Genomic DNA, 26,518 nt, shown 5'->3' on the forward strand with positions numbered 1-26,518 from the left:
ATTCCAACCGCTCTCTTATCGCCTATCCAAAAATACTACGTCGTGCCACTGAACGATTACCCGTCACCGCAAAATTTTATGTTGTGACTATTCTAGTGAGCGGACCCGCCCGGGCGGCCCCTGATCCGCATCGCCCATGGGGACGGCCCGCGTCCTGCGGTCAGTTTGGAGCGCTGAAAACGTTCTGGTTCGACAGCTCGTCATCCGGCAGATCCGTTTCGCGATCGCGGTTCTGATGAAGTTGAAGCACTCACATTTAGTACCGTACCTTTTTATCTATCTCCTGTTGCTGCTTGCGCAGGGCGTCTGACTCACGTTTAAGCCTTCGCATCTGTGACCCATGTTCGCGCTGCATCCAGCCGCTTACCATGATGGGGGAAACGTAGTTCTTATTCTTCCAGAGCATCGTGCCGTTGAAGCTGCCGGAGAGGATGAGGATGGGCTCCACTACGAACTGCGGCCCTGCGGAATCATCAGCTGTCGCCGCCGTGACGGTCGCGTACCTATCTCCGTGAGCACTTGTTGTTGCGGCTTGTTCATGGCGAACTCGTTTTCCGGTGCGATTTGGTAGTGTCTGAAGAAAATGCGCCCGTCGAAGTAGAAGAACGAGAGGCAGTGGTCGCAGAACGGCTTGCTCTTCGGGTGGTTGTTGGGAGTCCCGAACACGTGCATCAGCACCTGTTTGATGAGCTTGAGGTGCGCCGTGGACTCGAACGCGTTGTCAAACGTGAGCAGCGGCCTAGAGTAGAGCAAGCAGTTCCCGGCGAACGTGGAATCCCTCAGGGTGTGCACTGTTCGCACGTTAGATGGCACATAAAACGACTAACCGTTCGTAAGTCGCCCCTTCAGCGTCGGGCCGTTAGGCGTCTTGGAGATCCACATGATCATTTCACTTTTGCGTGCCTCTATGAAGATGGCGCTGTCACACCTAAACACCGATCACCAACACATTGAGCTTCTACTGACCCAGAGAGCCCAGCAAGTGTGTTTATTGCCGTGTACGACTCTTTCTTCTCCAGCTTGGACTGCGCGGAGTTAAGGAGGGGTTGTCTGCGGTTACCTCGGCCTTGTGATGCGGGAGCATCAGCTTGATGTCGTTCATGAGCTGCCTTCCTAGGCTGGAAATGCCCCTACTCGCCAGCACTATGGTCTTCTTCTTGTTGGTGTACTTGGCATTCTGCTTGATGTAGTAGGCGTCCTTGAGGCGGTAGGGGTCCATGTCCACATCTTCGTCGGCGCCGCTGTCGCTGTCGTCGTTCACCGCCTTTTGCAGCTTGTCCACGCTTTTCTTCGGCGCCCGCGCTGCGAGATTCGCAGTGCTCGTGTTTGCCTTCGCATCCTGCTTCACAATGTGTTCGAGCGACTTCCGAATGGATTCCCCCTTCTCCACCAGCTGCTTCTTGATTTCACCTTTGGATTTTTTAGTCGTTATTTTCTTCATTTTATCAGGGTGTAAGATATGCGATAGCTTCTGGACGTCTATCACGCCGCCAGCCCGGTCTTTACGGCGCCTCTGGATGACGGCAGCCCTACTTGGCACGAGAAAGGCGACCAGCCGGCAGTGGACACCCATCACCCATTGTTCTGTATAAAGTATATGCGATTATCTAATTGTTAGTGGGTAAATGTGGCCTTCACGTTGTGTACCGGCGTAGAGAAAGGCCAGTATTCGCCATGGAAAATCCACTCTTGCGATTCAGCGGTCGGCAGATTACACAAACACGCCAAAATCGCCCTGCGCTACGCTCAGAAGTAGTTCGTGTCTTGTAGCGAGAGCTCCTTGAGCTGCGACGCGAGCACGTCGAGTTCCCCGCCCTCGGCGCTGCCGTCCTTAGACACTTGCATCCTGCACCCGCCATTAGGTTTCCTCTAGTGTAACTTACTTCGGATTCTGGTAGAAATCGACGTTGCGCTGCAGTTCCTTCTTGTTCATCAGCTCCTCCTTGAAATCAAGCAGCTCGTCCTCCTCAATCTCATCGTCCGATTCGCCGCCCTTCGTCTGCGGTTCGTGATAGACACATCTAGCCATCTGTAACCCACCTGCACGATCCTCTTGAGCACCCAGTTGGTTTTGAAAGCCCTCTTGTTCTTGACCTTGCGGACGAGGATCACGTCAAAGGGTATCTTGTTAGTGATGTCGGTTTCCTCCTCGGCGAGGCCGTTCATGTTGATTCGTCTGATGTCGTAGCCGCTGAAGGTGTCGCCCACAGCCAGCGCCTTCCCCAGATGCGATTTCGTGTAAATGACGGTTGAAGAGTTGACTGCCATAATCTCGACGTCGACGAGCCTGCACGGGATAGCGCGGTTGCAACGCGACCCTACTCATAGTACGGGTGTGTGTTCTTGCTTTCGCGGTCCTTCTCGACGTTGAGGATGATGAAGTTGCAGAGGTTGAACTTGGTGAACACTGGAACGATTTGGTGGGCGGCATTCGGGCTGCTAAACTCACGCGACGAGAACGGGTTCTTCCAGTACTTGTCTCCAGAGACCTCCAACGTACGTAACGTGAACGGGTCGATTAGACTGATGGTGGTGGTCAGGTTGACGCACAGCATGAAAGGCGAGACACCGCCGTTCATCGAGGCCACCTTCGGCGGCAGGAACACCTGACGTGTCTGTCAACATTCGGGTAACCGGCCTACCAGGTCGTCTGCGCAGATGGGAATGAGCGTAACCTGCAGTGTGTACTTGTAATCCCACTTGTTGTTCACGCTGTCCTGCGTGATCAGCTTCTTGCTGTTTTTGACTTGCGACACGATCTTGTCGGAGATGAAGTCGGCGAACTTTTGGGCACAAGTCTTGCTTTGGAAGTGCAGATCGAAGCCGTTGCGCCTGGAGAGGATGCTGGACACGTTCTCGTGCGCGTTGTGCTTGATGATGACCTGCTCCAACATGAGGATGTGCCGCTTGTCCTTGGTCTTCTGCCTGATCTGCACCATCGCCTTCCACGTGTGCGGTGTGTACATGCGCTTGCAGTAGTCGCACTGGCTCGACCTGATGGCGAAGTCGATCACGAATGTCTGCTCAACCACGAAGCTGTTGTCCACCTCCTTCTGCACGCAGATCTTCACTTTGAGCTGCTTGCTGTGGTGCTCCGTGAAGACGAACGACGCGTTTATGATCTTCATGGCGTCCAGCCCCTTAACCTTCTTCAGGCATATGGACAGCAGCTCCCTGCTTTCCATCTCGCAATTGAGCCTGCGCGCGTCTGTGGTCTGGTTGTCGGTGCGTACCATCTGTCGTGGAAGAACTTTTTGCACGTTCCACACTGCAAAATCGTACAGTGTGTCGCCACCTCCTGCGACAGGTTGACGTTTTTCGAGATACACAGGTGGCACATCCTAGAAGCAGTCGGCTTCGCAACGACGTCCCCGCAGAGGCAACATCGCATCGGCGCGTACGACGGCTCCGCCGCCGCAAATGTACCCGTATACCAATCACCCATTGCGCCTCTCTGCGTATTGTATGACAAAATGTTAGCACTGTGCAAGAGCTACATTGTCTGCCGGCCAGGTCGGTCGCGACAGAGGCTCAGTGGAAGGCAGCCCCCATAGGTGTAATCCATACGCCACTTAAGGAAGTCTCGCTATTTCGAACGCCGTTTTTACAACACTGTAATGGTGTGCAGTCGCTGTGGCGCGAGGTAGTTTTTTTGCCGACACCAGCTGCTGCTTGGTGGCAACGATCACCGTAGCGCGTCGATAGCTGAATATTTCGCACACCAAATTGCATCTGCACCTAGATTCCGCTGTGTTTGCGATGACATATTATGACAACTGGAGCGGGTTTCTCCAGGAAGCGCGCTCTCTGTTTTGCGGTCGGCCTCTGAAGGTGAGATATAGACACGCATTACCGGCGGGTGTGCGAGGTCCTTCGCGCGATTCACAACTGTAACACGCTCATCCACTCCCAGACTCGCTACTCGGTCAAGTACGTGAAGGGAGAAAAGTGCCTGGTGCTCAAAGTGACCGACGACAGGAAGGTGTGCTGCATCTCCTGTTTCGTTTCTCATGATGCGCAGTGCTGCATGTTCAAGCTGAGTCGCCAGGGCAACTTGCGACAATTGCAACAGTTTAATCAGCTGTTCCTCAACTGGTCGCTTTCCAGGGACACCGAGAATCCCGAGGCTCTGCCGCTCAAGGTTACTGGTAAGTTGCAGTTGAGTGCTCGCCGCCCACTCTCGGCGACCATTACAGCGCTGCGCAGCCGCTAAACCGAAGTCAAACCGGAAAGTGAATGCTCGCAACTCGTGATTGCGGCGATCGACAAGCGAGATGTCATCGGAGGGGGTTGCCAGCGTAAGCCCCGAGACGAAGGTACTTGCCCATTGCCGCCACGCAGCGCGGTATTAATTTTAATTGTGACCGTTTGCTTAGTGGTACGTACAATGCGTTGATACGAAGATTCGCGGCCCATGTGACCATGGCGGCCTTAAATCGCTGCTTGACATGTAAGCTTCCGGATTTTGGTGACGATGGCTCTGCCAGGTCTGTCATCAACAGCGCGAGCAACGTCTGGTGCAATGACATGGACGCGTGGAGTGCCATTTCTTCGGTCGACGAGTTGAAGTCTCTGTTGGACGGTGTGTCTAGTCGCTTCTTACCTGGAGTAACCACCCTTCAGGTGAGGCCAAGGACTCCTCGGCATCAAAGGAGGCGGAATCATCACGTCCGGAAGTCGCTGTTGCCGATGCCGAGGCGGCTCTAGAAGCTGCGGACACTTCGGCCACGGTTGCTGCTGAGGCTGCTCCGGCCGACGATGCCACCACCGCGGTGTCAGCTGAGGAAGAGGCCCGTATCCGGAAGCGCGAGAAGAAGCGACAGTACATGCAGCGCAAGCGGATGAAAATCGAGTCTGGTAAATGGGTGGAGTCAGCAGTAGGTGTGAGTGGTGGCGTTAAAGAACCGCATCAGCGAAACTTGAGCGTGTACGTTTCCAACCTTCCCGACGACACGACTGCGGCGGAGGTGGCTCAAGTCTTCAGGCGCGCCGGCGTCATCAAGATCGACCCCCTGACCAGTTAGCGTTGTTGCACAGATCCGTCATTGCCACGTAGCGCTGCCGAAAATAAAGCTTTACACTGACGACGCGGGAAGGTTCAAAAACGACGCCCGCGTTACCTTCGTGAACAAAGAGTCGGTGGACTTTGCCATACGGTACCTGGACAATTACCACTTTCGGGAGGACTGCGTTATTCACGTGGAGGCAGTGAGTTGCGTGTTGGGTGGTGGTCACTGGGTGCCAGGCCCGCTACGATCCGCAGAAGTACAGCGCTAAGTCGACGGTCCCTCTCAGTGCCGAGGAAATGCGCAAGCGCTACCTCGCAGCCAAGTACGAGCAAGAAAGGTGCGTCTAAATCTTGTGTACCGTCATCACTCGCAGATTGCAAAGTTGGACGGAGGACATCGACGACGGAAGCGGTCGCAGGATCGTGATCTGCAAACCGATGTTCTCTCAAGAAGATGCATGGGTGGGTTGGTCACGACTGCTTTGATAACCGGAATAGGAACATGAGGCGGGGAGCAAGTTTTATGACGACCTGCGCGAGGAGGTCGCCGCGGAGGTCACCAAATTCGTCCCGTTCGACAAGATCACGCCAATTCCAAGGCACCCACAGGGGGTGGTATGCGTGAAACTTAAGAACTCTGCGGACGCTGAAATTTTCATTTCGAAGTTTCAAGATCGTGTTTTTGATGGCCAGCGGCTGCAGGTGTACTTCTTCGACGGCAAGACCGACCTGCAGGCCCAGGCCCTCCCCAGCAAAACGGCTGCCGAAAACTTCTTCGCCGCCGTGAAATCCGCTCCTCCCAGCTACGACTCCGTTGCTTGCGATTGGATCGACGATCAGAGCAGCGACGAGGAGTTTGAAGTACAAACCGAGTAATGGTAATCACTTCATGGTGCCTTTGTAGAAGTCGGGCCCTTGCTTGGCTAGTTGTACCATCTACGAGCAGTGTGAGGACGTTCGAGCGTGTTGGCCACTGACCTCTTCATAGAGCTGATTTAGGTAGTCCCGATCCGTGACCCGGAACTCGTTCATCGGCTTGTCAGTGGGTTCGAACACCGCGTCGATCACCCTTCGCGTCTCCTCTTCTATTTTTTCCAGCGCAGTATACGGCGTTTTGTTGAGCTTGAGCGGGTCAACCATGTTGTACAGGTCCGCCATTCTGTACTTGTCGTAGATCATGGGTTTGTGAGGGATATGGACGCCGGGTCCCAGCACCCTGTACGCCGTGCACGGCCCCAGCAGTTTCCACTTGTCGGTGCCGTGCATCCACCTGAACGGCGACCCGGGGGCGTTCAGCGGCTGTAGCTCCCACGTGAGCGGGTCCACCTCGTTGCCCTGTCTGTCCAGCTGCGACCGTATGCGTCGTGCGGCAGTTGCACCTACCACAGTGATCCTTCTTTTGATCCTGTGCAGCGCTTCCGTGACCGAGGGGTTCCTCTGCGACGGCATGTGTTGTTTTGCGGTGGCACATACGTATGACTCCACAAAGGCTTGGCCGACGAACATGGCCGACCTCATGCGCACGACGCCTTTGAGCTCGTTGAGGACGTACGTCTTGGAGTAGAACATCCTGCCAAGCAGCACCAGCCTGATGTTGGAGAAGTTCTTCCCGCTGAGCAATACCGTGGCGAACCTGCGGGCCATCAGTGTGCTATTGGATTGACGTACTTCCGATTGTGGACGAACGATTCGCCGTCGTCGATATCTACGCTGTCGCCCGCGTCCAGTAAGAACGACCCTTTGCCCGAGTCGGGGTGCTCCGGACCCGTCACGGCGCCGGTGATGTCGCAGAACAGCACGGACGGCCTGATGTTGACGTTCGGATAAAGGCCGACGGTGTCCTTGAGTGACAACGGGTAGAAAATGCGCCAAGGGCCTGGTATATCTGCCCTATCCGCCTTCCAACCGTCCAGCTCCTTGATGCCTGCAGTAGGGTCCTGCGATGCTTCGCTGCCATTTTCAGCGTTGCCCTCGTGCTCTGGCTGTTGCGGTTCCGCCGTAGCCGACACCGTGGTCTTCCTGGCGCTTCTTCCTGACTCCATGAGTTGGATAAGCGGCCTGTGGGTTGCGATAAAACACTGCTGAGCGCCCCCGGGTGATATTCTAGACGCAGCAAAAGCCGGTGCCAGCATCCCTAGTGGAATCCATCCATTGCCCTGGCGCGGTTCATGTTTTAGAAACAAGAACGCTATGATCAGACTCAGTGCGCAGGTTGATAGATTCCCCATCCAGCACAGCTTAATGGAAGTCTCGTCTATTAGACCGTAAAGAGGCGCACGTCGATCACATCCCGGGGATTCCAGCGATATCGGTATGTTCGACTTCCTCTTGCAGGAATTCCACACGTTTCGACATCCCGTTCAATATACTCACATTTAGACAAAAATTACGTTTGGTTGGCGGCTACACTGGGATGAATATGCCCTCTGCCTTCTACGCGGTCATCACCGGCGTTCACATTACATTACGGTGCAGCGGGGTGTTTAGTGGCCGTAATGCGCATCTATAAACGGGTGTGTATGGAATAACAACGGCGAAATACATCGCTGCCCGAAATGTGTGTTCTTTCTGTCGCCGCCGTTGCCGTAGAGGTGTCGCAGCATGGAACCTCAACCTTCCTCGGGCTCAACGCAGCAGACATATGAGAATCCTCGTAAACGACGAGGTATTGCGTTCAGCCAGGTCTCCTCTTCGGCTGTGCAGCATCAGTTACCACCGGCTGCCGTGTTGCGAAATGACGAGCGGCACGGGGATATATCGCAACTGGAAAATACGGAATGCTACAAAGGCAAGCAGTATACATGCAGCAACAAGCCAGTGAATGACTTGCGATCTGATTTGCAGGTTCATGTAAATTATCCGTGTCATCAAGTTGGTATCACACCATCACCAACAAGTGATGCGACCATAAGGATCCCTGCACGCCAACCCTTGAGCTCAACGGCTCACAGGAAGGTTTTAGGGCCATGCGGGCCGCTGCATCGTGCGGTGCTGCAGGCTGATTCCCATAACCGCGCCCTGGAGAAGGCCGAGATGTGGAAGCGCTACCGCCAGTCCATAAAAACCGTGACTCCCAAGAAACGGGACAGAGATACTCTGGACCGCGCACAGGCCAGCCCGTAAAACAACGTATAGTAAAACTTAAAATGTACAGTACTTTGACGTGCACATCTATATCTGCGAGAGGGTGAATAGCTTGGGCCAGTCGTCCGCGTTTATGCGATAGTAGCATACATGCGCCACGTGGAACTCGAATATCAGGCGCTGCAAAGCGTCTTGTTCCTTGTCCAAATCGGAGCCATCCCCCGCAGCCAGCAGTATGCACGCCTCCTTCAGCCCTTCCTGCGACCAGGCCTTGTCGCCAAGGCCGAGAAGCGTCTCGCAATTTTTGCCGAGCTGGTGCTTGCGACGTATGCTGTTCGGCTGCGAAGCATTTGGGGGTGCAAAGTTAGACTCACATCTAATCCCGATGCATTATCGGGGTTGCTGCTGACGAGGTCTCTGACCAGCGACTTCAGCACCGCCTCGTCACGTTTTTCGAGGCAGGCGAGGAGCCTTGCGATATGACACGAGCTGCACCAATTGTCGGGTGTATGCGTAAGGGCCTACTTCGGTATGTGTCCGAGCTTGTAAGCGTCCGCTGAGCGAAGGTCGACGACGAGGCAGCCGTCGAAGACCTCGGCGAACTGCTTCAGCGCCAGCTTGAAGCACCGCTGCCGCGGGTACACGTCGGCTCTGAAGGTGAACATGGCGCGTTCGACGTCGACAATCCCATCGACTCCAGCTTCCGTCGCAACGAACCCGACATCCAACGCGTTGGACTTTTCTGGGATGCTGTCGAACCTTGGTATGCCCTTGGCCCGAGCCGACTCCTTGGGGAAGAGGATGTGGTCCCAGATGGTGTACAGGATGATGCACATGGAGTTGAGCATCGGGGCGTTGACCGCCTCGATGAGGCTGGAGATGTACGATATGGCGTTCGGCGCGGTTGTGGTCTGCAGAATGCCATCTCTGGCGCTGTGCAGCACTCCCACAGCGAGGTACTTGACGTAGTTGCGCGGGAAGTTGAGCATAGTGTCCCACAGCACATTCAGCTGCTGAAGCGACGCCGTTTCCGCGAAGAGGCTCATGAACCACAGCAGGGCGAAGGAGTCGGCAAAGGCTCCTACCCGCTGCAGGTGCGCCGCCACCTCGGGGTCGAAGAAGTTTAGCATCGTATTGAATTCCTCCAGGTCGTTCTGCACGAATGACCCGGAGGGCACGTAGTAGCTTTTTAGGTACTTGTCGAAAATGTTCATGGCTGCGTCCATGAAGAGTTCGCTGAACTCGTAGTACTGCACAACCAAAGGGCCGAAAGTGACGTACAGAGAGCTGCAAATGCATATTACCGTATTAATCAGCTTACCTAGGCAGCGATTCGAGGCCGTGGTCCTGCTGGATTGCGCACCCAACCTTCGCCATGAGTTCGACGCACCTCCTCGAATGCAAGATGTCGTTGTCAAATCTCTTCAACGCCTTTGTGATCTCTACAGCGACACTCTCCTGCACCGGTTCGTCCATTTCCACGTCTGACATCGGCAGCCCGAACGGAGCGTCAAGCCCTAAAAGCACGCACCAAATGTGCTTGCGGCGCATAGGCGGTATATCGAGTTGCGCCTCAGTCGATATCTGGTATTTACTTTCCAGCCCGTTATGTAGCAGCTTATCGAATCTCCGTAGCCGTATCCATTGGTACAGGAATGAGAACTGCCTTGCGTATGCACATGTTGGCCTGATTTGGTGTTCTATGATGATGGGGAAAAGGTCGGCCTTGGCACATATTTTCATAAGTTCATGCAGGGGCACGTTTTGCCTCGAGTATGTAGCACCCTTATCCTTGTTCGAATATTGCGCGTCCTCTACCAGGTCGAGCGGGTCGTTACCCATCAACCTCCACAGGTAGAACAGATCGTCAATGTGCAGCTCCAGCTTGTCCAGCTCCCTGATGTTAAGGTACCTCTTCCTGTAGCTGCGATTCAGGAACTCGTTGATTGGTATGCGCAGTCCCAAGCTGTACTTGGCGCCGCCGCGCTGGGCGGATATCAGGCTCCAACCGAAGGTGTCCTCTCGACTGTCTCGGTATATCCTGCCACCACGTGCCTTGGGTTGCTGGAAGATCAACATATCCATCACAGTTGGCCGCTTTATCGGGTCGATTATGAGGCACTGGGTAGCAATGTGGAAAATGGTATAGACCTGCTGAACGGTGGCATTGTTTTCCCGAGTTGGATCGGTTCGCCCTTTTCTGAGATCAATGCCAACGAAATCCAAGAGGTCTTCGACCACAGATTTGCCTGTGTACCAATTCAATATTTCTCGGACGACGCCGACGATGGTTTTGCGTCGTGAAGAGTCATCGCCCACTTCAGCGGAATCCTGCGTGTCCTGCGACTCCGTCTCCGTGGTGTTGGATTCGATCGTTCTTTGCCGACCCACGCCACTTTTGGCCTCATCGGTTAGGTCAAAGTGGACTACAACGGGCGTTGCGGCTGCGTCGTCAAGCATTTTTTGCACCAGTTGGTCGAGTAAATCCTCTCCTGATTGCTGGGTGTGATCGCCGTCATCTGAGGTACGCGTTTCCGCGCAGGTCCCAACAATGTTGATCCCTACGGCTGATAGATCACCAACTCCAACCAGACGTTCATTTGCCAAACGTATGAGTGAGCCCGAGACTCTAAATGCATCGTCCTGCAACGATGGCGTGTGAGTGCAGTGAGATATTTTGACCATTTCTTCATACGTCCTGACCGCACTGATTTGGGGCTCGACAGCAGAACTGTCTTTACGCGACGTGACTGCGGCTTCTTGGGCTATGATCACGCCAATAATCTGTAAGCATGTCATGCCCAGGGCCCAAATATCGTTTTTAACTGCTTCCATCCAGGCAGTTGGGCGGCAGGCGCCTGTCAACAATTCTGGAGAGCTGTAGCATCTCATAGACCCGTAAGAATCCAAGCCGCTAATGTCTGCAGTGTTATCGGTGGACCGCTTAACCACCGTAGCCCCTCCACGAACGGCGGTGCCGCTAGTACCAGCATTCCCGCGGTTTGCTTTGACGTTAGACGTTGACGCCACCCTGTGTAGATAGTGCGACGCATAACACCCGATCTTTGCCGTGCCGTCACTGTGGATGTATATGTTGTGCGGCCCAAGCGCCCCGTGTTCGATGCCATGTGCATGGAGGTACTGTAGTCCGCAAATGATTTGATGCGCAATAGCGTCGAACTTAAGACCACTCGTAACCTCTTCGCTGACGAATGCATTGCTGCTTTGAGCGTAGCTCCTTATGACGTCGTCCAAAGTCAGCGAGTAGCCTTCAGACACCAGGATGTGCGTGCCCTCGGCCGTCCTCAGCATGTCCGTGTAGCAGCACACATTAGGATGCCATAGCGTCCTGAGGTAGTGGAACGCTTCCGCAACCACGCCCTTGCCATGGTCACCTGCGATACGGTATGTTTCCGTCAAAAATCACAGTTTCGGTGTGTCGGATACACAGCGACATCATCAAGTCTAGCTTACCTGCCGCGTCGATGCCAGGTCCAGTGAGCTTGATGTGCTCAAAAACTAGGTTCAATTTCGAAAATTCATTCCAAAATCCGGGCTGATCCATAGCTTCCGAGCTTCGTGTCGACACGGGGAGGGCAAGGCGGATTCCTCTCTCCCTAGCCGTTAACCACGAATGTGTGACATATACGGTGAATAGTATAGTTGCATTGGATACTACGTAGTGTACAAGTGGTTTGTCTGCAGGTTATTCACTCCCCAATACAGATGTCTATGAGGGTCACGCCACAACACATACATGGCGTCCAATGTGGCCATCGGCGCTTTCCGGTCGACAACAGTTACCATGTATGCATTCGTAAACATTCAATGTGTTAAACAGCAATTCAGCGCATTTAGCGTTAATGAGGCATTGCGGGGTTAGGAGAACTCCGCTTGGCAATCACTTGTCGGAATCGATACGGCACTCAGCCATGGTGGCGTGCAGTTCGTTCATCAGAGAGCCACCCGACGTGAAGTCGGCAGAGCTTTTCTCAGATTTCTGGGCCTCGAACGTCCCGGAGTGGGTGTTCTGCAGCTTCTCGTCGTACCTGATGGTCGCACTGGACCTGAGCGCCGGCTCATTCTCGAAGGTGCCTGAAACCTTTTCGGAGAGAGCTTGGACGGCCGTATCCAACACGTCACTATATCTCACCGAAGCCTTAGACTTCAACTCGGGTTCGTTTTCAAAGACGGCGCTGGCAGTGGTCGTCATGGAATCCTCGTACTTGACGCTGCCACTTGATTTAAGCTCACCTGAGATTTCATCGATACCGCCGGTGCTGCTGGAGAGCTTCTTAAGCGTATCACTGCTAGTTACAGTGGCACTGGACTTCTCCTCCGGCGTGTTTTCGTAGGTGCCACTGGATCCGCGCGCGACTGGGTCGCTGTACTTAACCGTCGCCCTCGACTTCAGCTGGGGCACATTCTCGAACACTTGGCTCTCAGCAGCAGGTGGCTTGTCGCTGTGTCGCACGCTTGCCGACGACCTCTCCTTGGGGGTGTTTTCGAACATGCCGCTAGAGCATCTCGCGACCTTGTCACTGTGCTTCACATCCGCCATCGATTTCCCTTGCGGGACGTTCTCGAAAGTTCCGCTGGTGACCTTCGTGACATTGCCCTCGCTTGACCTGGCATCCGCAGCGCTGGCGGCGACTGGATTGTTCTCGAAAACGGCTTCGGCCTGGCGCAGTGGCAGGGAGTCGCATGCCCTCGCATCGGCCTTCGAGGTTGCGACGGGCTCGTTCTCGAACACCGAAGGCGCCTCATGGAACGGCACTGCATCGCACGCCCTGATGGTGGCGGTCGACTTGGCCACTGGGTTATTTTCGAACACAGTCTGAACCTGCTTGGGAGGCACCACCTTGGCGGCCGGGACGGCTGCCTTCGATTCCGTGACAGGTTTCTTTTCAACCGCCGTTCCAGTTTCAGTTTGCGGACCGGATTCGAAGCAGTTGATTGCAGCCTTTACACACCCGGTGGGAATCCTCTTTAGCGACTCCCGCGTAGGGGAGCTCGGCGCACTGGACTGTTCATTCGCATCGGCCTGAGACGATTTCGCGTTAGATTCAAAGCACCAGCGGTCATGTCTCTGTGTCGCCGTAGCGACCATTTTAGACACAGATTTGGTGGAAAGGGTGCTGTCTTTCCTGAGGAATTCAGGCGTTTCAACCTTTTTGGTTTCGGGTTTCGCCTGTTCCTTGGCGTCTGCGCCCTTTTGCTCAGCCATTTGTTTCACCATGAAATTACCCATATAGTAAGCAGGTTCTCGGTCCGTGGGATAGATGACTAGCAGCAATTTCCTCGGGCTGCTGTAGCGCTACACGCAGAGCGCGCGGGAGTGCGTGGCATGGGAAGCGATACGCGTCCGGCTCTTCGAGCAACCGGACCTACACTTAAGAGACGACTTACGTTTATGTCGTCGTGTAGGTGCAGTTGTTTTTATGTATATTTAGGAAGCTGCCTACCTATTGCGTGAAAATTCTTATATGTGTGAGCGCAAACATATATCCGCGACACAATCATGTTGCTTCGGTGTGTATAACGGCGTTTGTCAACATTACAAAGGTATATCGAGCCTCCCGCGATATCTTTCAGTAGGTCCGGTTAGTGTGTGTCTCGCTTAATTCGGTACCGGTACTGCCATGGGTGCCGATTGAAGCGGTTCAATGAAATGCCTTGTAGGCTACAGGTTTAGCCATTCGCAGTAACAATTTATGCATTCGTGCCAGCTGATGGAACTAGAACAGGCGTTTGGCCTTCCACACTGTGTTATGCCTTTCTGCGTTCAATCCTATAAGTTCGCCTTTTGCATTGGCTACTGGTACGGAAAACATTATATATAGCAACCCGTGGGTTACTGTGTAACTCCATGTGCCATTGCTTTTGGGCAATTTTGGTCTGACCTGATCACCGCCTGCCGGTGTCTGCCGCCTTTTCTACAGACAGGCGGGGTAGTATCATTATAAGGTTTCTATGAATATTTAAAATATTTCACCACCACCGTACTGTGGCGTTCCCTGTCACAATGCGTTTGACACAGGGTCATTCGCGCTACAACTTGGCGCTGTGCCGCCGTTTATCGCAATTCTACGGGGAAATCAACGATGAGCAACCGTCGCAGGTCCAGCCAAACGATAAAAGCCGCGAAGCTGCTGCGATTCGGCGTTCTGCGGCGGTGGCGCCGAACAGGGACGATGCAGTGAGCCTCGGCGACCCCTCGCTCTTCTCGGGTTCTTACAGCGACCTCAGCAGCACCCTCAGTGACCGCGTTATCCGGTCACTGTCGAGCTGCGGGTTCGTGCAGATGACCGTCATCCAGTCGCGAAGCATCCCAAGGATTCTGGACGGCTGTGACGTTCTGATCCGCAGCGCCACTGGATCCGGCAAGACCTTGACCTTCCTGGTACCGGCTCTACAGCGGCTTGTGTGCCCGAGAAATGGAGCTAAGATCACTCGCCAGGATGGAACATGCGTAAGTGGTGTAGAATGGCAATTTGTCAACGCGTATTAGGTTATGATGATATGTCCGACCCGCGAGCTGTCGGTACAAACCAAGGACACGTTCAGCAAATTGGCGCGACCGTTCCCATGGATAGTCGTCGCAGCGTTGAAGGGTAGGTTGCTCCACAAGTTGCTTTGGCAGTGCTTGCAGGGGGAGACAGCCGCAAATCCGAGAAGGCGCAGATACGCAAGGGGATAACGGTGGTCATTGGCACGCCGGGGCGTGTCCTTGACCATTGCGAGAGCACGGCCTCCTTTAAAGTGTCAAACATGGACATGTTTGTGCTGGACGAGGCCGACCGTCTGCTTGACATGGGATTCGAAGTCAAGATCCGCGGCATATACAAGTTCCTCATGAGCTCCAGGGATGTGGAGTCGGCGGGGAAGCTGCAGACGGTCATGACGTCGGCTACTCTGACGGATGCGGTGCACAAACTGGCCGACTTCTGCCTGCGCACAAACCGTGAGACCATCGGTGTCGACGACGACTTCCTTGCGATGCCGTCAACCCTGACGCACGAATACGTGGTGGTTGAGTGCAAGGACAAGCTCATATGCTTGATTTCGCTGCTGCTAAAATACGTCTCAAATGGCGAGAAGGTACTGATTTTCGTGGCCAACTGTCAGACGGTGGTCTATTTCCACCGGCTGCTGCAGTCGCTGACGTGGCCGACCGTCGCCGGCGCCAAGAAGGGGAAACGCGACCTCCCGTCCAAGGTTGCCAAGAAGCTGGACAGCTACTCGAACACCATTGATGAGTACGAGCTTATGACCGGCGAGGATGCTAGGCAGTTCAAGGGCCCAATTGAGGGGCGACCTAAGGGGCTGCCCGTGTTCGGCCAAGTGCCCATTCATATGCTCCATGGCAGCATGGAAGCCAACGATCGGTGGGTTTGCTTCGTGTTTGATTGCAAATGGTGTTGCAGCGCCGGGTACATGAGCGATTTCATGAGCCAGGAGAGGACAATTATGGTCTCGACCGACGTGGCTTCCAGGGGCCTTAACCTGTCCAAGGTCGACCGCGTCATCCAGTACGACCCCCCGCAGCAACTGGAGGAGTACATTCACCGTTCAGGTCGCACAGCGCGCTTGGGTGGCAAAGGAAACGCCATATTGCTGCTCATGCCGCACGAGGTGCACTTCATACAGGCGCTACGCCAGCGGGGCATACACGTCAAGCAGGTGATGGAGGGGCTCGTGTGGTCCTACATCGAGCAGACCTTCGTGCCCAAGCATCTGCGTAGTTTCAAGGGGTACAACATATCCTTCCTGCGCAACTGCTTCTCCGATCTCGTTTCGGACGACCCGGAGCTGCTGTCGCACGCTCAGAACGCGTTCCGCGCCGCGGTGCAGTCGTACAAAAGTTACGCGCGCGAACTGAGGCGCACTTTCGATTTTAAGAAGCTCCACCTTGGCCACTACGCGGCGGCGTACTGTCTGAAGCAGCGCCCTGGCGACCTTTTGCCAGATCGCCGCCAAAGCGCTGCTCCCGGCACAGCTGCCGCAGGTCACTCAGCCGCTAAGGGCAAGGGCGCAAATGCACGAGCTGGAGGGAAAACGCATACACCAAAACCGGCTCCAACTCGTGTCAACAAGGGAATGGGTCGCGTTTCCCAAACCACGCGTACCATTAAAAAGGTCTCCAAACCGTCAAAGCCGCCGGCAAGGACAGCCAAAACGGCACCGCTATCAAGCGCGGCATCCCAGGCTGCGCTCAAGGCGATCGAGTACCTGAAGTCGCGCAACGAAGTGCTTACGCGCTAAACACGCTCCTCATAATGCAGTTGTGTCTGTGATTAGTGCACTTCACCCAGTAGAGGTATATATTGACAGGGCTGTTCCTACATTGCCGCCACTTTTCTGGCCAGCGTTTTTGTAGTGTTGTGTAGTGTAGTGTAATGTGTGGTTATCGCTGGCCGTCCTGTCGTCGTTTTTTGCTGCGTTCTTCTACCTTTTTGCGCCAGGTGTCGTAGGAGAGGCCGGTGACGATCCCCTGCGCATTCTCGCGGCCTTCGTCAGGATCCTGGAGCCCCTAAGTCAATGTTAAGACTGTGTTGCGATGGAGTACCTGTATCTTGATTCCATTATCGTCCTTCTCGAAGGTGGATAGCCCCTTCACGGTAAGGAAGGTTAGCGAGTATATGTTCCTGCACGTGTTGTTGTAGCCATTCTGCGGGTCTTCGTCGAGTACGAAGTCCCAGAACGAAACCGGCGTGCTCTGCGACGCCTCCAGCAACTTGTGCCTAACGGACTCAGTATGCTTCTCAGTCTCCAAGGTCTCGTTGTACTCGATCATCGTCGAAACCTCCCTGGTCGGACCGATAGTGGTGGTAGTGTGCGTTGGCTGCACGCGGCGGCGCTTCACCGACTGCGGCTGCTGCTCGCCGGCCGGTTGCGGCAGCGTGTCCCATGTGATCGGCGAGTAACCGAGGGTCCTGGAGGAGAAGAACTTCGAGAGCTTGGTGAAGTCTAGAGTGCGATCTGAGGGGTTTGATTGCGATTGGATTTGCACGGGTTCTTCGCCATCCGCGAAGTTGTTGCAGAACGTCCTGAGGACCACGCCCAGCACCTCAAGCGCCGTTGCCTCATTGAGCCTCAGCGCTTTCGCCTTGATGATGGAAGACAGCTTCACGCCGTGCTCGAGCGCCTTGGAAATCCCGATGCGGGTCACCACGTTGCTGATGATGTACGCATCCTCGTCGATCGCCGAGTGCAGCTCCTTGTTGGCGTCGAAGGAAGACAGGCTGACGAAGTTCAGCTTGTCGATGGAATCCTCGATTATTTGGTGGTGTACATTGTCCACGGAGTCCTGGGTCGCGCTTTCCGATTCACCTTCATTGTCCATCGTTATTCGAACTGAGCGCCGCGCGGCGGGACGACGGCCGCCTAAGCGTTACTATATATATGATATTATAACAGCACTGTTTTACTTAATACCGTTCGTGAGCCTCTGGAAGTTGTCGTACTGCACGGTGGTGAAGTTGTTCAGCGACTCGTCGATCATCGCCATGATGCGGTCGATACACACGTCCTCCGACAGGTTGAGCATGAACCGCTCCCTGAGCATATCCAGGGTGTAGGCCGTTCCGGCCACGAAGCACGGCATCTTGTACGCGCCAGTCATCATTTCGACCAGCAGCACGATGCGGTCCATGTACTTCCGGGCCTCCAGCAGACCGCGGATGACCAGAGTCTTGAAGTACTCGAAGTTGTCCGAAGTCTCGCCACCCATCACATCAACGTACTCCTTGGTGAGCTTGAACGGCGACGTCTCGAAGCTGATGTTGCCAGGCGTGTTGGACAGGCAGAACCCGTAGTCGATGTGGATGACGTGCCCCTCGCTGTCGAGCAGTATATTGCCGTTGTGCCTGTCCCTGATCTGCAGCAGGTAGGACACTACGGAATACGCTGCGTGGCTCTCGATGAAGTTCTTGCGCGCCTCGAAGAGGTTGTCGGCGAAGATGCGCTCGAACGCCTTGGCGATCGACTCCACGTTGAACTTGCGCTTCACAACGTCCACAGAGCACGTGTCGTGCAAAAACTCGATGATTCCGCAATTCGGCCCGGTCACGAGGATCTCGATGGGCCTCAGCCACAGCGGTAGCTGGGCGTTGGCGAAGATCTGCTGGAACAGCGTGAGCAGCTGGTTGACCATGTACTCCTGCCTGAGGTCGTCCCCTCCCTTGATGATTACAGCCTTCACATTCCACGTTTCCAGCTTGCCGTAGGGGCTGTACTGCCTGATGCGCTTTTTCTTGTCGTCCAGCAACTCGGGGAATATGACCGCCTGGGCCTCCCGAGCTGACATCTTGCTGATGAGCGGGTATTTCGTCTCCACTACCGACTGCGACCTGGCGGGCGAGTGCTCGCTGCGGGCGCTGTTGTCGCCGTATTCGCTGCCTGCACCCAGTGACATTTCATGGACGGACGAAATGAGGAAGGAGGCGTCTTCGTCATCGCCTCCTCTCCAGCTGGCTATGGAACCGCTCTTGAACTCCTTCTTACGCTCCTCGTAGCGCTTCAGAACATCCGGTGGCAACATTCCCATGGTGTACCTGATGCAGTCCAGCGGGTTCTGTATGCAGGAGACGTCGGCGACGTCCAGCAGCCCGGATGACACCAGGTCCTTCACGATAGCCACATAGACACCGAGGTCCCTGAACGTGGCGTCAGTGATGGCATTACGGTCGTCTGAGCGTGAAATTTGCCTCACATCCTCATCCAGGTTTGCGATTTCAAAGTAGAACACGAAAGGCGCGCGTTTCTTGGATAGGAAGATCTTTGTTTCCTCCTCTACGATGCGCAGGAACTGGAATGGAATGCCTGTGCGTTTGTCCCTTCCCATTTTACGCATGGGCAGAGACAGCCCCTTATATGCGAAGCTTTCCTCGTAGGCTGCGACGGTGCAGCGCTGCATCAGCATCCACTCGTTCATCGACTTCGCGAATAGCGCCAGCAGCGGTTGCCGCGCGTCACGCTTTGACACGGTGGTCAGCAACTTAGAGATGTCCATGCACAGCTTGACGAAGTTGCTAAGCATGTTGAAATAGTCGAGTCTGCGCTGCTTCAGCATCAGCCGTTCCAGCTCGAACTGCATTGAGTCGGGGCAGTCGACATACGGGTGCAGGTCCAACTCCAGAGGATTTCCGATCTTGGCGTAGGGAGTGTGGAATTTCGCTTTGGAGGTAGCACACGTCAGCACCATCGCACTGTTGTTCAGTTGCGAGGGCAGCTTGGGTCTGTCCAACAAATCTACCTCGGTCGATGTATTGAAGCCACTGTCGTGCCCAGCACGTATCGCCCGTATAATAACCCTGCGAATTAGCAGGCCCTTGGAGCACAGGTTGAGCTCCCTGTCCTCAGTTGGAGGCAGGCAGGTCGCCACCGGTGATATGAGCTTGCTGTTGACGACAGCCATCTCCGTTTCCTGCGTCATTTTTTGCGCCAGGTGGCCGATCTTCGACGCTTGGTCCGATATAATGGCCTGATAGAACCACGACAGCTTCAGAGCGAAATGCATCGAAGTGGACGCTTTGTCCAACAGGAACCTGTGAAGCGACGATTTGCCGTATTTTGAAATCGAGAGCTGGCAGAGCTGCGGCAAGTAGAACATCACCTCGTTGTCTGTGCGCTTCGAGTACAGGAGGTTCACCAGATATTCGTGCACGCCCGCCTCCTTCTTGTAATAGAGATGGTGCATGTGCATATAGGCGTCGAAGTAGTCGTTTTGGTAGAGCTGCAGCAAGCTCCCCGAGTCCACTATGAAGTCGGTGATGTCGAGCGGATTCTCGCTGGTGCCCGGTGTCACATTATCACTGCGTTTTCGTGAAGATTTGTTAGACACATTGTACAACTTTGGGGTTGAGTCGCCTTGAGTTGATTCGGCCCCAGCTTCGCTGTTCGCAGCGCTGATCTTCGACGTCTCCGAACCTGACGGCTCATCCGACTGCACGGAATCCTGACGTTCACGATCATCCGTCTCCAGAGATTCCGATTGGGTTGATTTCTCAGGACGAGGAGTATCGGCGCGGAAGTCTTCCTCACTGTCGCTGCTGTTGGGCGAGTAGCGGGAATCATCCGAATCACCCTTGATCACCTCGAATTTCTGGCGGTCGACCTGTGACACCGTATGAGGAGACTCATCGCGTTGTTCATCATCTGAAGATTCGGCAACGTCTGCATTGGATGGCTGGTCTCCGTACATGATGTCGTCTGTTTTGTCAAAGTTCCTGGGGGTAACCGATTGGTCCGACCGTGGCGATTCAGCATGCTGGTCCTCACCCCTGGTGTATAATTCATCATCTGTGTCATCGCGATGTCGTTCTGACATTCTTAACATGTCTGCGGGAGATTGGTCCCTAGATGACACATCTACAGATCTGTCTGTAAAACTTTGTTCACCCTCATCCTCCGTGTATGATAGGCGCTTACGCTCATATAATAATCGCTCTTCATTGTAAGCTAATTGTGACTGTTGATCAACATCCAACTCATATTCGCCGCTACCTAGGACCATTGGCGCAGCAAGGTCTGCAGCCAATTTGGAACGCTCTCTATCACTTTCATCGTCTGCTTGCTCCATGTCACTAGACGATTCAGGAGCTTCATCCTTCATTTCAACACCAGACTGTCCCACCACGCTAGCATATTTAGAATCGTCAAACTCGTCTTCGTCATCTAGCTTGTCCACAACGCTGGAAGTCCTGGAATACGTGCCCTCAATCTCAGGATCGGATTGATCTACCGCATTAGCATCATTGACGTAGCCAGCATCGGCATCTAGGTGTTCCATCTCAGCAGCCGCCATGTGCTCAGGTTCATCTTCATCGTAATTCTCATCCATTGGCTCCGTGGAATGTTTCGTATCGACATCAAACTGCTCATCATCACTCGATTCTTTGGCATCCTCATTGACGTCATCTACTTCTTCAATGAAGCTGGTAGACCTAGAACGCCTCTCCTCCAATACGGCAGCAGACTGTTCCTCCTCAATAGGATCATTGACAGGTTTATCTTCGACATCAACTATGGACTGCTGACTTTGATCGTGTGATACTGACATATCTTCTTCGTCGATGTGGACTCGCTCCGTGTAACTACCGGGAGTATCGTCCTCTCTTCTGCCCTCGACATATTCCGACTCTACCTCATCAGGCTGATACGCGGATTCGTCAACCTCCTGATTTAACACGGCGTCCGACTCACTAAGTGTGTCTGATTGCCGTGCGCTACTGTTTACATTCACTCTTTCTTCGAGTTCCGCCGCATCGTCCTCATGAAATGGTTGCACATCGTGGCTTTCCTTGATATTGGACCCATTGAAGGTATCAATAGCGATGTTAGCAGCCTCTTCCATTCTCGGTGTAACTTGTTTAGACTCAATTTCTGACTGTTCTGGCTCGTAAGGGTACGAATTACGTGTTTCACCCTCAACAGACTCAACTAAGTCATCGCCGTTGCTACCGTCCACCTCATCATCTACGACATCGGGAATAGTTCCATATTCTTCTTTCGAGTGTCTATCATAGCTCTGCTCTACACCGGTCTGAGCATCCGGAGCTGCCTCCACCGATCCTACCTGTACCTGCAAGTCATCGTGTTCTGAATCCTGGTGGTCCATGTTAGAGGCCGGCTCTGTGTTTTCATGAGAATTACCATTAGACGCTTCATAGCCGTTGGAGGGCATGCCTGGCTCAGCGTCAACGGTTTCAGTCAAACTTGCGTCGAACACCTCAACGGCTTCGCCGTCATGTGTATGCGAATTTTCCTCCATTCTCGGGCTGGCAGGATATTTCCTTTGCAAATAATCGGTTTGTTGCGCCAACTAAATGGCCATGCCCTGCAATGTTTCCCTATTCGATAGAGTATGCCACTTTGGCCCTGAGAGGCCGGCAAGTGATGGACGCTGAGATGACCGGCCAGATCAAATCAATACGGTCAGTATTGTTCCATTATTGCGATACTTGTATGGTCACAAGAAGGCGAATTCGATGTTCAGCGTTGAACTGATCACTTCGTCACTTGCATATGCAGGCGTAACACCACGCAACGGCCACTAAGTACGGCCTTTCGGAGGTGTGTATTTTTTCGTTGCATTAACGAAATTTCGCGAATTTGCGTAGCCGTTTTGAGCATAAATAAGTCTGTTTCTGATTTTCAGAATAGTATTTTGACAGCCCATTCAATGGTTACTTGACACAATCCTCGCACATTTCGGGTTCCCGTGTACTATCGAGCAGAAGTACTACTACTGTAATTATATCCTTCGTATTAGTATGTGAAATTGTCGCAGAATCTCTATTCTTAGGCCAACTTTTGTATGTCAGTATGTCCTTCATGATGTGATCAGTACGAACATGAAATGCCGGCTAATCTGCCAGCGTGTAGTTTCAAGTTGCGTCTTTAAGCAGCTCAGTGAAAATTCACTCTGCGTGGCGGCTAAACCCGCCTAGCGCCTTTGCCATTGTGGCAAAGGTTTATATGCTCATCAAACTATAACACATTTGATGCACCAATACTATACGACATTCCACCGTCATTGAGAACGTGTTAGATCATCTGTGTGTGTCTGTTCCCGGGTGAAATAGATATTGCTGCCCAATGAAAACTCCGACAAGAAAGAATCTGTTTGGGTCCAGCATGCTACCGGATGACCTTACACATGCCACAGACTCATATAACGTTTCACTTGCAAGCAGATCGTCTAATCCGTTCTATAGAGCAACGATATTAGACGATGACACCTTAGCTCAGAGCTCATCTGCAAGAAACAGCTACGATGTGCTTAACAGTCCATCGTGGCGGAAGAAACGATCTTTCCAGAGAGAGATACCAACTCAAAGTTCAGTCAACAGTAATAAGAGGTCGAAGATGCATCACTGCACACCAGTAATGAACGGTGCGCTCAATGAAGGAATATCGTTGCCCAGGTTGGTTTTTATTTTCAATTTATACATGCATTCTGGCATTTATGGAGGTGTATTAAATGGAGACTGCATCTCTGTCGTATTTTCAGCTGCATTTTAGTTATCTTAATTGACATTCAGTGGTGCATCTGTATGGAGACAGCACTCTTACTTGCTTGCGAAGTTGAGCGAACATCAGCAAAGGGCCGACAAGGTGGGTGTAGACATAGGATTGACTTATGTTCAGACGTTGGTGGATATTTCGCTATTGTTGAGAGATGTGGACAAGTGTAATATGCAATTAAAAGAAGCTTTCCTGTTGCACTGACTCATGAGTAAATGTTTCATTTAGGAGTGCAACTCATGTAGCATGTACGCTTTTCTGCAAAAAATAGAAGAATCCAAGCGTATGGAGAACAGTAAAAGTTAATATAACATGCGTAAAAAATAATCAATTTAATTATATTCTAAAATCATTATATTTTGTCGTGTTGGCGCTATGTTCTTTAAAAACATTATTACCATAACACTGAATTTCCATTAGAACACAACGTTTCTATGCTTCATATGAGATGTTGCAGTGGGATGTACTAGTGGATATTGTAATAATAAAGGAGAGCATTTTTAGATGTCACGTCCCATATTCCTGTAATGTATAGAGAGATGGTAATTCATACCGCTACAGAAATTAATATAGGCAGTTTTAAGTTATATAATGACTTATCAGTTAAGGTAAACCATATATACATTAGTCATATATATCTTCGCGATCTAGGGTAGGGTAGTAACCACTGAAGTAAGAACGCAATTTGTCCAAGGGGGAGTTCGGCGCCCAGACGAGAATATATATGATGTAAACGATGGCAATGATGACCATCGGGGTGGTCATGAGAATGATTTTGTGGGTCCTACAACATCTACACCAACACTTCCACATGTCTGGGCATCTGGTCTTACATCCTCCGGCGGGGCATTCATAGTGCTTGTTTTTACATGTGTCCACACTATGAGGGCAGTCACCATCCTTACATTTCGGACAACACCAAGTACAACACTTACATCCATTATCATCGCAGTCGAAGTTTGGACATTCACACCTCTGTGACGTCAACACCATCCTCAACTTAAAAAGGAATATATGCTGCTGAATAAGGACAAACGTACTTGCAGATTCAGATTGCGAAAATGATCGTATTTAACGCACTTTTATATCTTTTGACTAAGGGTTTTGTTGGAGTTCCTCAAAATATTATCGTAATGATTTATGGACTGCATGGTAGATAGGTTTAGCATGGAAGAAAAACACACGCTATTCCGGCCAATACAAAACTGTTATTCTTTTCACAGTATATTTAGTGTTATAATTAGTTTTTCCAGAAGTCGAAACCGTCAATCCTATCGTCTCTATTCTGCGTCACGCGAGGTGAAGAATGTAGACAGTGCCTAAAATGTTAAACATCAGCATGACCACGTTTCATGCTGCAATTGTGAGGGAATTATTTGAGAAAGATACATTGAACTCCGAAGAATTCCATACGAATATGTCTAATGCCTTTGTGACGAACTGAGAATTAAATGTACCGCTGGACGTTTGTATTTACGACTTTGCAGTATCTTTGTTCCGTCAACACATACGTATATACCATCATGCGCTACAATATGCAGGGCATATCACTATAAAACATATATAGATGTGAGATATGTGTTTTTGACGCCGTTCATACGGATTATGCTGCGTCAGATATTCTACGGGTTCCATCTGTTGCAATGACAGAGGAAAGTATGAAATAAGAACCTAAAAATCATCAATAGAAAGTTCATGGATTTGTGTTGATTGATTTAGATGTCTATTAATTACTGCTATCGTCAGATAAATGGTAAATTCCTTTAACACATGTGCCATAAACGATGCCGGAATTTAGTCCAAAATGCGTCGCAAACGTCATACGAATCGCTTTATAAGACACTACACGTAGTCATAGTCGAAATATTTTAAAGCATGTAATCAATCATATCCGTTTAGTTGCAAATTTCCGCAACATCTTTCATGATATCGGTGATAGATTTAATGGTCGTTCAAACATGCGACGCTTGCATCTTTATGTATTATTAATAATCGATATTGGGAGGTGACGTATGAGACATTATGCGGTCCAAAATATTACGTATAGTTGAAAATATGGTTACATACTGGGCGCCATGTTGGTGTACCCAATCTAGTTTATCCGCAGGGGATATTAGTACCAATTATTTTAACTAACTGTTCAAGCCCTACTTATACTTGTGTTTGTAATAAATGTGAGCTCGTACAATCCTGAATTAATGCAGTGCCAATGCATATCGATGCCGAATAATCTAAACACGGTTACCCATGATTGTAAGAAATGTATTGTTTAACAATAAAAGATTAACACGCCATAACCTGTAAATCTATTAAATAGATACGAGAGTGTATGTGTATTAATGACGTAATAAACAATAAAACGACGTATGTTCTCCGGCTGTCTAGTCTACGCTGCTCGTCATGTTTGGTGGAGTAGTTATATGAATGTTGAAAGAGGTGGACATACGATTGTAACGATTCAATCATACAGATATTGTAATCATTGCGTCATATCGGATCATGAAATATGCTCATCTACTTACTTAATTCCATTAAGCAAAGCATATAAGGCTAGATCGAGGCGGTAAAATGAATGCCATTTTACATTTTAGTCGCAAAATTTTCCAGATAGCATCAAAAGAATACGTACCTATATAGCTCTTTGTGATTCGCTAAAACTCATCTCTGACGCAGAAGCATATTAGTCGGGGCTCTGGCTGAAGTTCCGTTATTCAGGTGAATGAAGGTGGTACAGGCACATGATGTGTACTGTAATCTGCAGTGTATCTGTGAGATAATTTGTATGCAATATATAGGCTGTAGATATGTGATTTGTGGGCTGCTGAGCAACTGTCGTGCTTGTTGAATGTTCACACTAACAGTCCAAGTCTACAATGGCATTCAATTGCAATAATTTGTTATAGATTCGCTAAGTTTACGTGGTTTGATTGAGAACATCTAATGCGTATGCCACATAACGCTCAGCGCGCAAATTATTTTATGCGCAATACAACTGAGAAGTCAAGGGTTCATAACAGTAATCCGCAACGTTGCATACAACTAACGAGCAGACAACACGTTCATATTTATAGGCTAGCATTATTTTGTCAAATTAAGGAACTCGCAATTTGTTTTGACAATACTAGTGCTCATTATAAAAAGTTATTTATCCAATACTTTGTTTGAAAAATTGTCATTCAATTAAAGTAAACAATTTTCAACTGTTATTTGTTTGGGCAAAAAGCAACATCCAACATAGAATTATAAACTCTACTAAACCAACTTGCGCAAATAGAATGGATTCTATAGCGCGTCTTTGAGGCCCCTGGGGTATGTTGGCACAATGATTGCCATCCGGCACGCTGTTCTGATGGTAACTGACACGACGTTGGTCAACGGCGAAAACAACATTTTCGG

At 51.6% G+C, this 26,518-nt stretch overlaps 12 protein-coding genes across 12 annotated transcripts; 5 read left to right on the forward strand and 7 right to left on the reverse strand.

Moving 5' to 3' along the window:
* Positions 1-160: 160 nt before the first annotated feature.
* BBBOND_0106950 (ribosome biogenesis Brix protein, putative) lies at positions 161-1,441 on the reverse strand (the record flags this gene model as incomplete). Its single annotated transcript, XM_012911118.1, has 7 exons — positions 161-232; positions 269-331; positions 368-462; positions 504-791; positions 828-928; positions 967-1,025; positions 1,061-1,441. 7 exons carry the CDS (start codon positions 1,439-1,441, stop codon positions 161-163), a joined length of 1,059 nt encoding a protein of 352 aa, XP_012766572.1.
* A 305-nt stretch (positions 1,442-1,746) lies between these two features.
* On the reverse strand, positions 1,747-3,445 carry BBBOND_0106960 (nonsense-mediated mRNA decay protein, putative; the record flags this gene model as incomplete). The annotated part of the gene is made up of 6 exons (XM_012911119.1): positions 1,747-1,846; positions 1,884-1,999; positions 2,041-2,287; positions 2,323-2,606; positions 2,643-3,198; positions 3,234-3,445. The coding sequence occupies 6 exons, from the start codon at positions 3,443-3,445 to the stop codon at positions 1,747-1,749; spliced, it is 1,515 nt and encodes a 504-aa protein (XP_012766573.1).
* A 314-nt stretch (positions 3,446-3,759) lies between these two features.
* On the forward strand, positions 3,760-4,253 carry BBBOND_0106970 (signal recognition particle SRP9 subunit, putative; the record flags this gene model as incomplete). Its single annotated transcript, XM_012911120.1, has 4 exons — positions 3,760-3,831; positions 3,914-3,982; positions 4,022-4,148; positions 4,207-4,253. 4 exons carry the CDS (start codon positions 3,760-3,762, stop codon positions 4,251-4,253), a joined length of 315 nt encoding a protein of 104 aa, XP_012766574.1.
* A 274-nt stretch (positions 4,254-4,527) lies between these two features.
* Positions 4,528-5,884, forward strand: BBBOND_0106980 (SPLICING FACTOR U2AF-ASSOCIATED PROTEIN, putative; the record flags this gene model as incomplete). Its single annotated transcript, XM_012911121.1, has 6 exons — positions 4,528-4,582; positions 4,624-5,019; positions 5,057-5,208; positions 5,246-5,346; positions 5,383-5,470; positions 5,507-5,884. 6 exons carry the CDS (start codon positions 4,528-4,530, stop codon positions 5,882-5,884), a joined length of 1,170 nt encoding a protein of 389 aa, XP_012766575.1.
* A 60-nt stretch (positions 5,885-5,944) lies between these two features.
* BBBOND_0106990 (hypothetical protein, conserved) lies at positions 5,945-7,050 on the reverse strand (the record flags this gene model as incomplete). The annotated part of the gene is made up of 2 exons (XM_012911122.1): positions 5,945-6,641; positions 6,677-7,050. The coding sequence occupies 2 exons, from the start codon at positions 7,048-7,050 to the stop codon at positions 5,945-5,947; spliced, it is 1,071 nt and encodes a 356-aa protein (XP_012766576.1).
* A 559-nt stretch (positions 7,051-7,609) lies between these two features.
* On the forward strand, positions 7,610-8,131 carry BBBOND_0107000 (hypothetical protein; the record flags this gene model as incomplete). The annotated part of the gene is made up of 1 exon (XM_012911123.1): positions 7,610-8,131. One exon carries the CDS (start codon positions 7,610-7,612, stop codon positions 8,129-8,131), a length of 522 nt encoding a protein of 173 aa, XP_012766577.1.
* Positions 8,132-8,179: 48 nt separating this feature from the next.
* On the reverse strand, positions 8,180-11,657 carry BBBOND_0107010 (TBC domain-containing protein; the record flags this gene model as incomplete). Its single annotated transcript, XM_012911124.1, has 5 exons — positions 8,180-8,431; positions 8,467-8,581; positions 8,618-9,379; positions 9,414-11,487; positions 11,567-11,657. The coding sequence occupies 5 exons, from the start codon at positions 11,655-11,657 to the stop codon at positions 8,180-8,182; spliced, it is 3,294 nt and encodes a 1,097-aa protein (XP_012766578.1).
* A 336-nt stretch (positions 11,658-11,993) lies between these two features.
* On the reverse strand, positions 11,994-13,319 carry BBBOND_0107020 (hypothetical protein, conserved; the record flags this gene model as incomplete). Its single annotated transcript, XM_012911125.1, has 1 exon — positions 11,994-13,319. One exon carries the CDS (start codon positions 13,317-13,319, stop codon positions 11,994-11,996), a length of 1,326 nt encoding a protein of 441 aa, XP_012766579.1.
* A 798-nt stretch (positions 13,320-14,117) lies between these two features.
* BBBOND_0107030 (DEAD/DEAH box helicase protein family, putative) lies at positions 14,118-16,357 on the forward strand (the record flags this gene model as incomplete). The annotated part of the gene is made up of 4 exons (XM_012911126.1): positions 14,118-14,564; positions 14,604-14,706; positions 14,745-15,480; positions 15,520-16,357. 4 exons carry the CDS (start codon positions 14,118-14,120, stop codon positions 16,355-16,357), a joined length of 2,124 nt encoding a protein of 707 aa, XP_012766580.1.
* A 142-nt stretch (positions 16,358-16,499) lies between these two features.
* On the reverse strand, positions 16,500-17,438 carry BBBOND_0107040 (hypothetical protein, conserved; the record flags this gene model as incomplete). Its single annotated transcript, XM_012911127.1, has 2 exons — positions 16,500-16,625; positions 16,662-17,438. The coding sequence occupies 2 exons, from the start codon at positions 17,436-17,438 to the stop codon at positions 16,500-16,502; spliced, it is 903 nt and encodes a 300-aa protein (XP_012766581.1).
* An 81-nt stretch (positions 17,439-17,519) lies between these two features.
* Positions 17,520-20,936, reverse strand: BBBOND_0107050 (phosphatidylinositol 4 kinase, putative; the record flags this gene model as incomplete). Its single annotated transcript, XM_012911128.1, has 1 exon — positions 17,520-20,936. The coding sequence occupies one exon, from the start codon at positions 20,934-20,936 to the stop codon at positions 17,520-17,522; it is 3,417 nt and encodes a 1,138-aa protein (XP_012766582.1).
* Positions 20,937-22,693: 1,757 nt separating this feature from the next.
* BBBOND_0107060 (hypothetical protein) lies at positions 22,694-23,326 on the forward strand (the record flags this gene model as incomplete). Its single annotated transcript, XM_012911129.1, has 2 exons — positions 22,694-23,022; positions 23,140-23,326. The coding sequence occupies 2 exons, from the start codon at positions 22,694-22,696 to the stop codon at positions 23,324-23,326; spliced, it is 516 nt and encodes a 171-aa protein (XP_012766583.1).
* Between the last annotated feature and the right edge of the window lie 3,192 nt (positions 23,327-26,518).

Source organism: Babesia bigemina, assembly GCF_000981445.1.
Source record: "Babesia bigemina genome assembly Bbig001, chromosome : I".
Classification (NCBI taxonomy): Eukaryota; Apicomplexa; class Aconoidasida; order Piroplasmida; family Babesiidae; genus Babesia; species Babesia bigemina.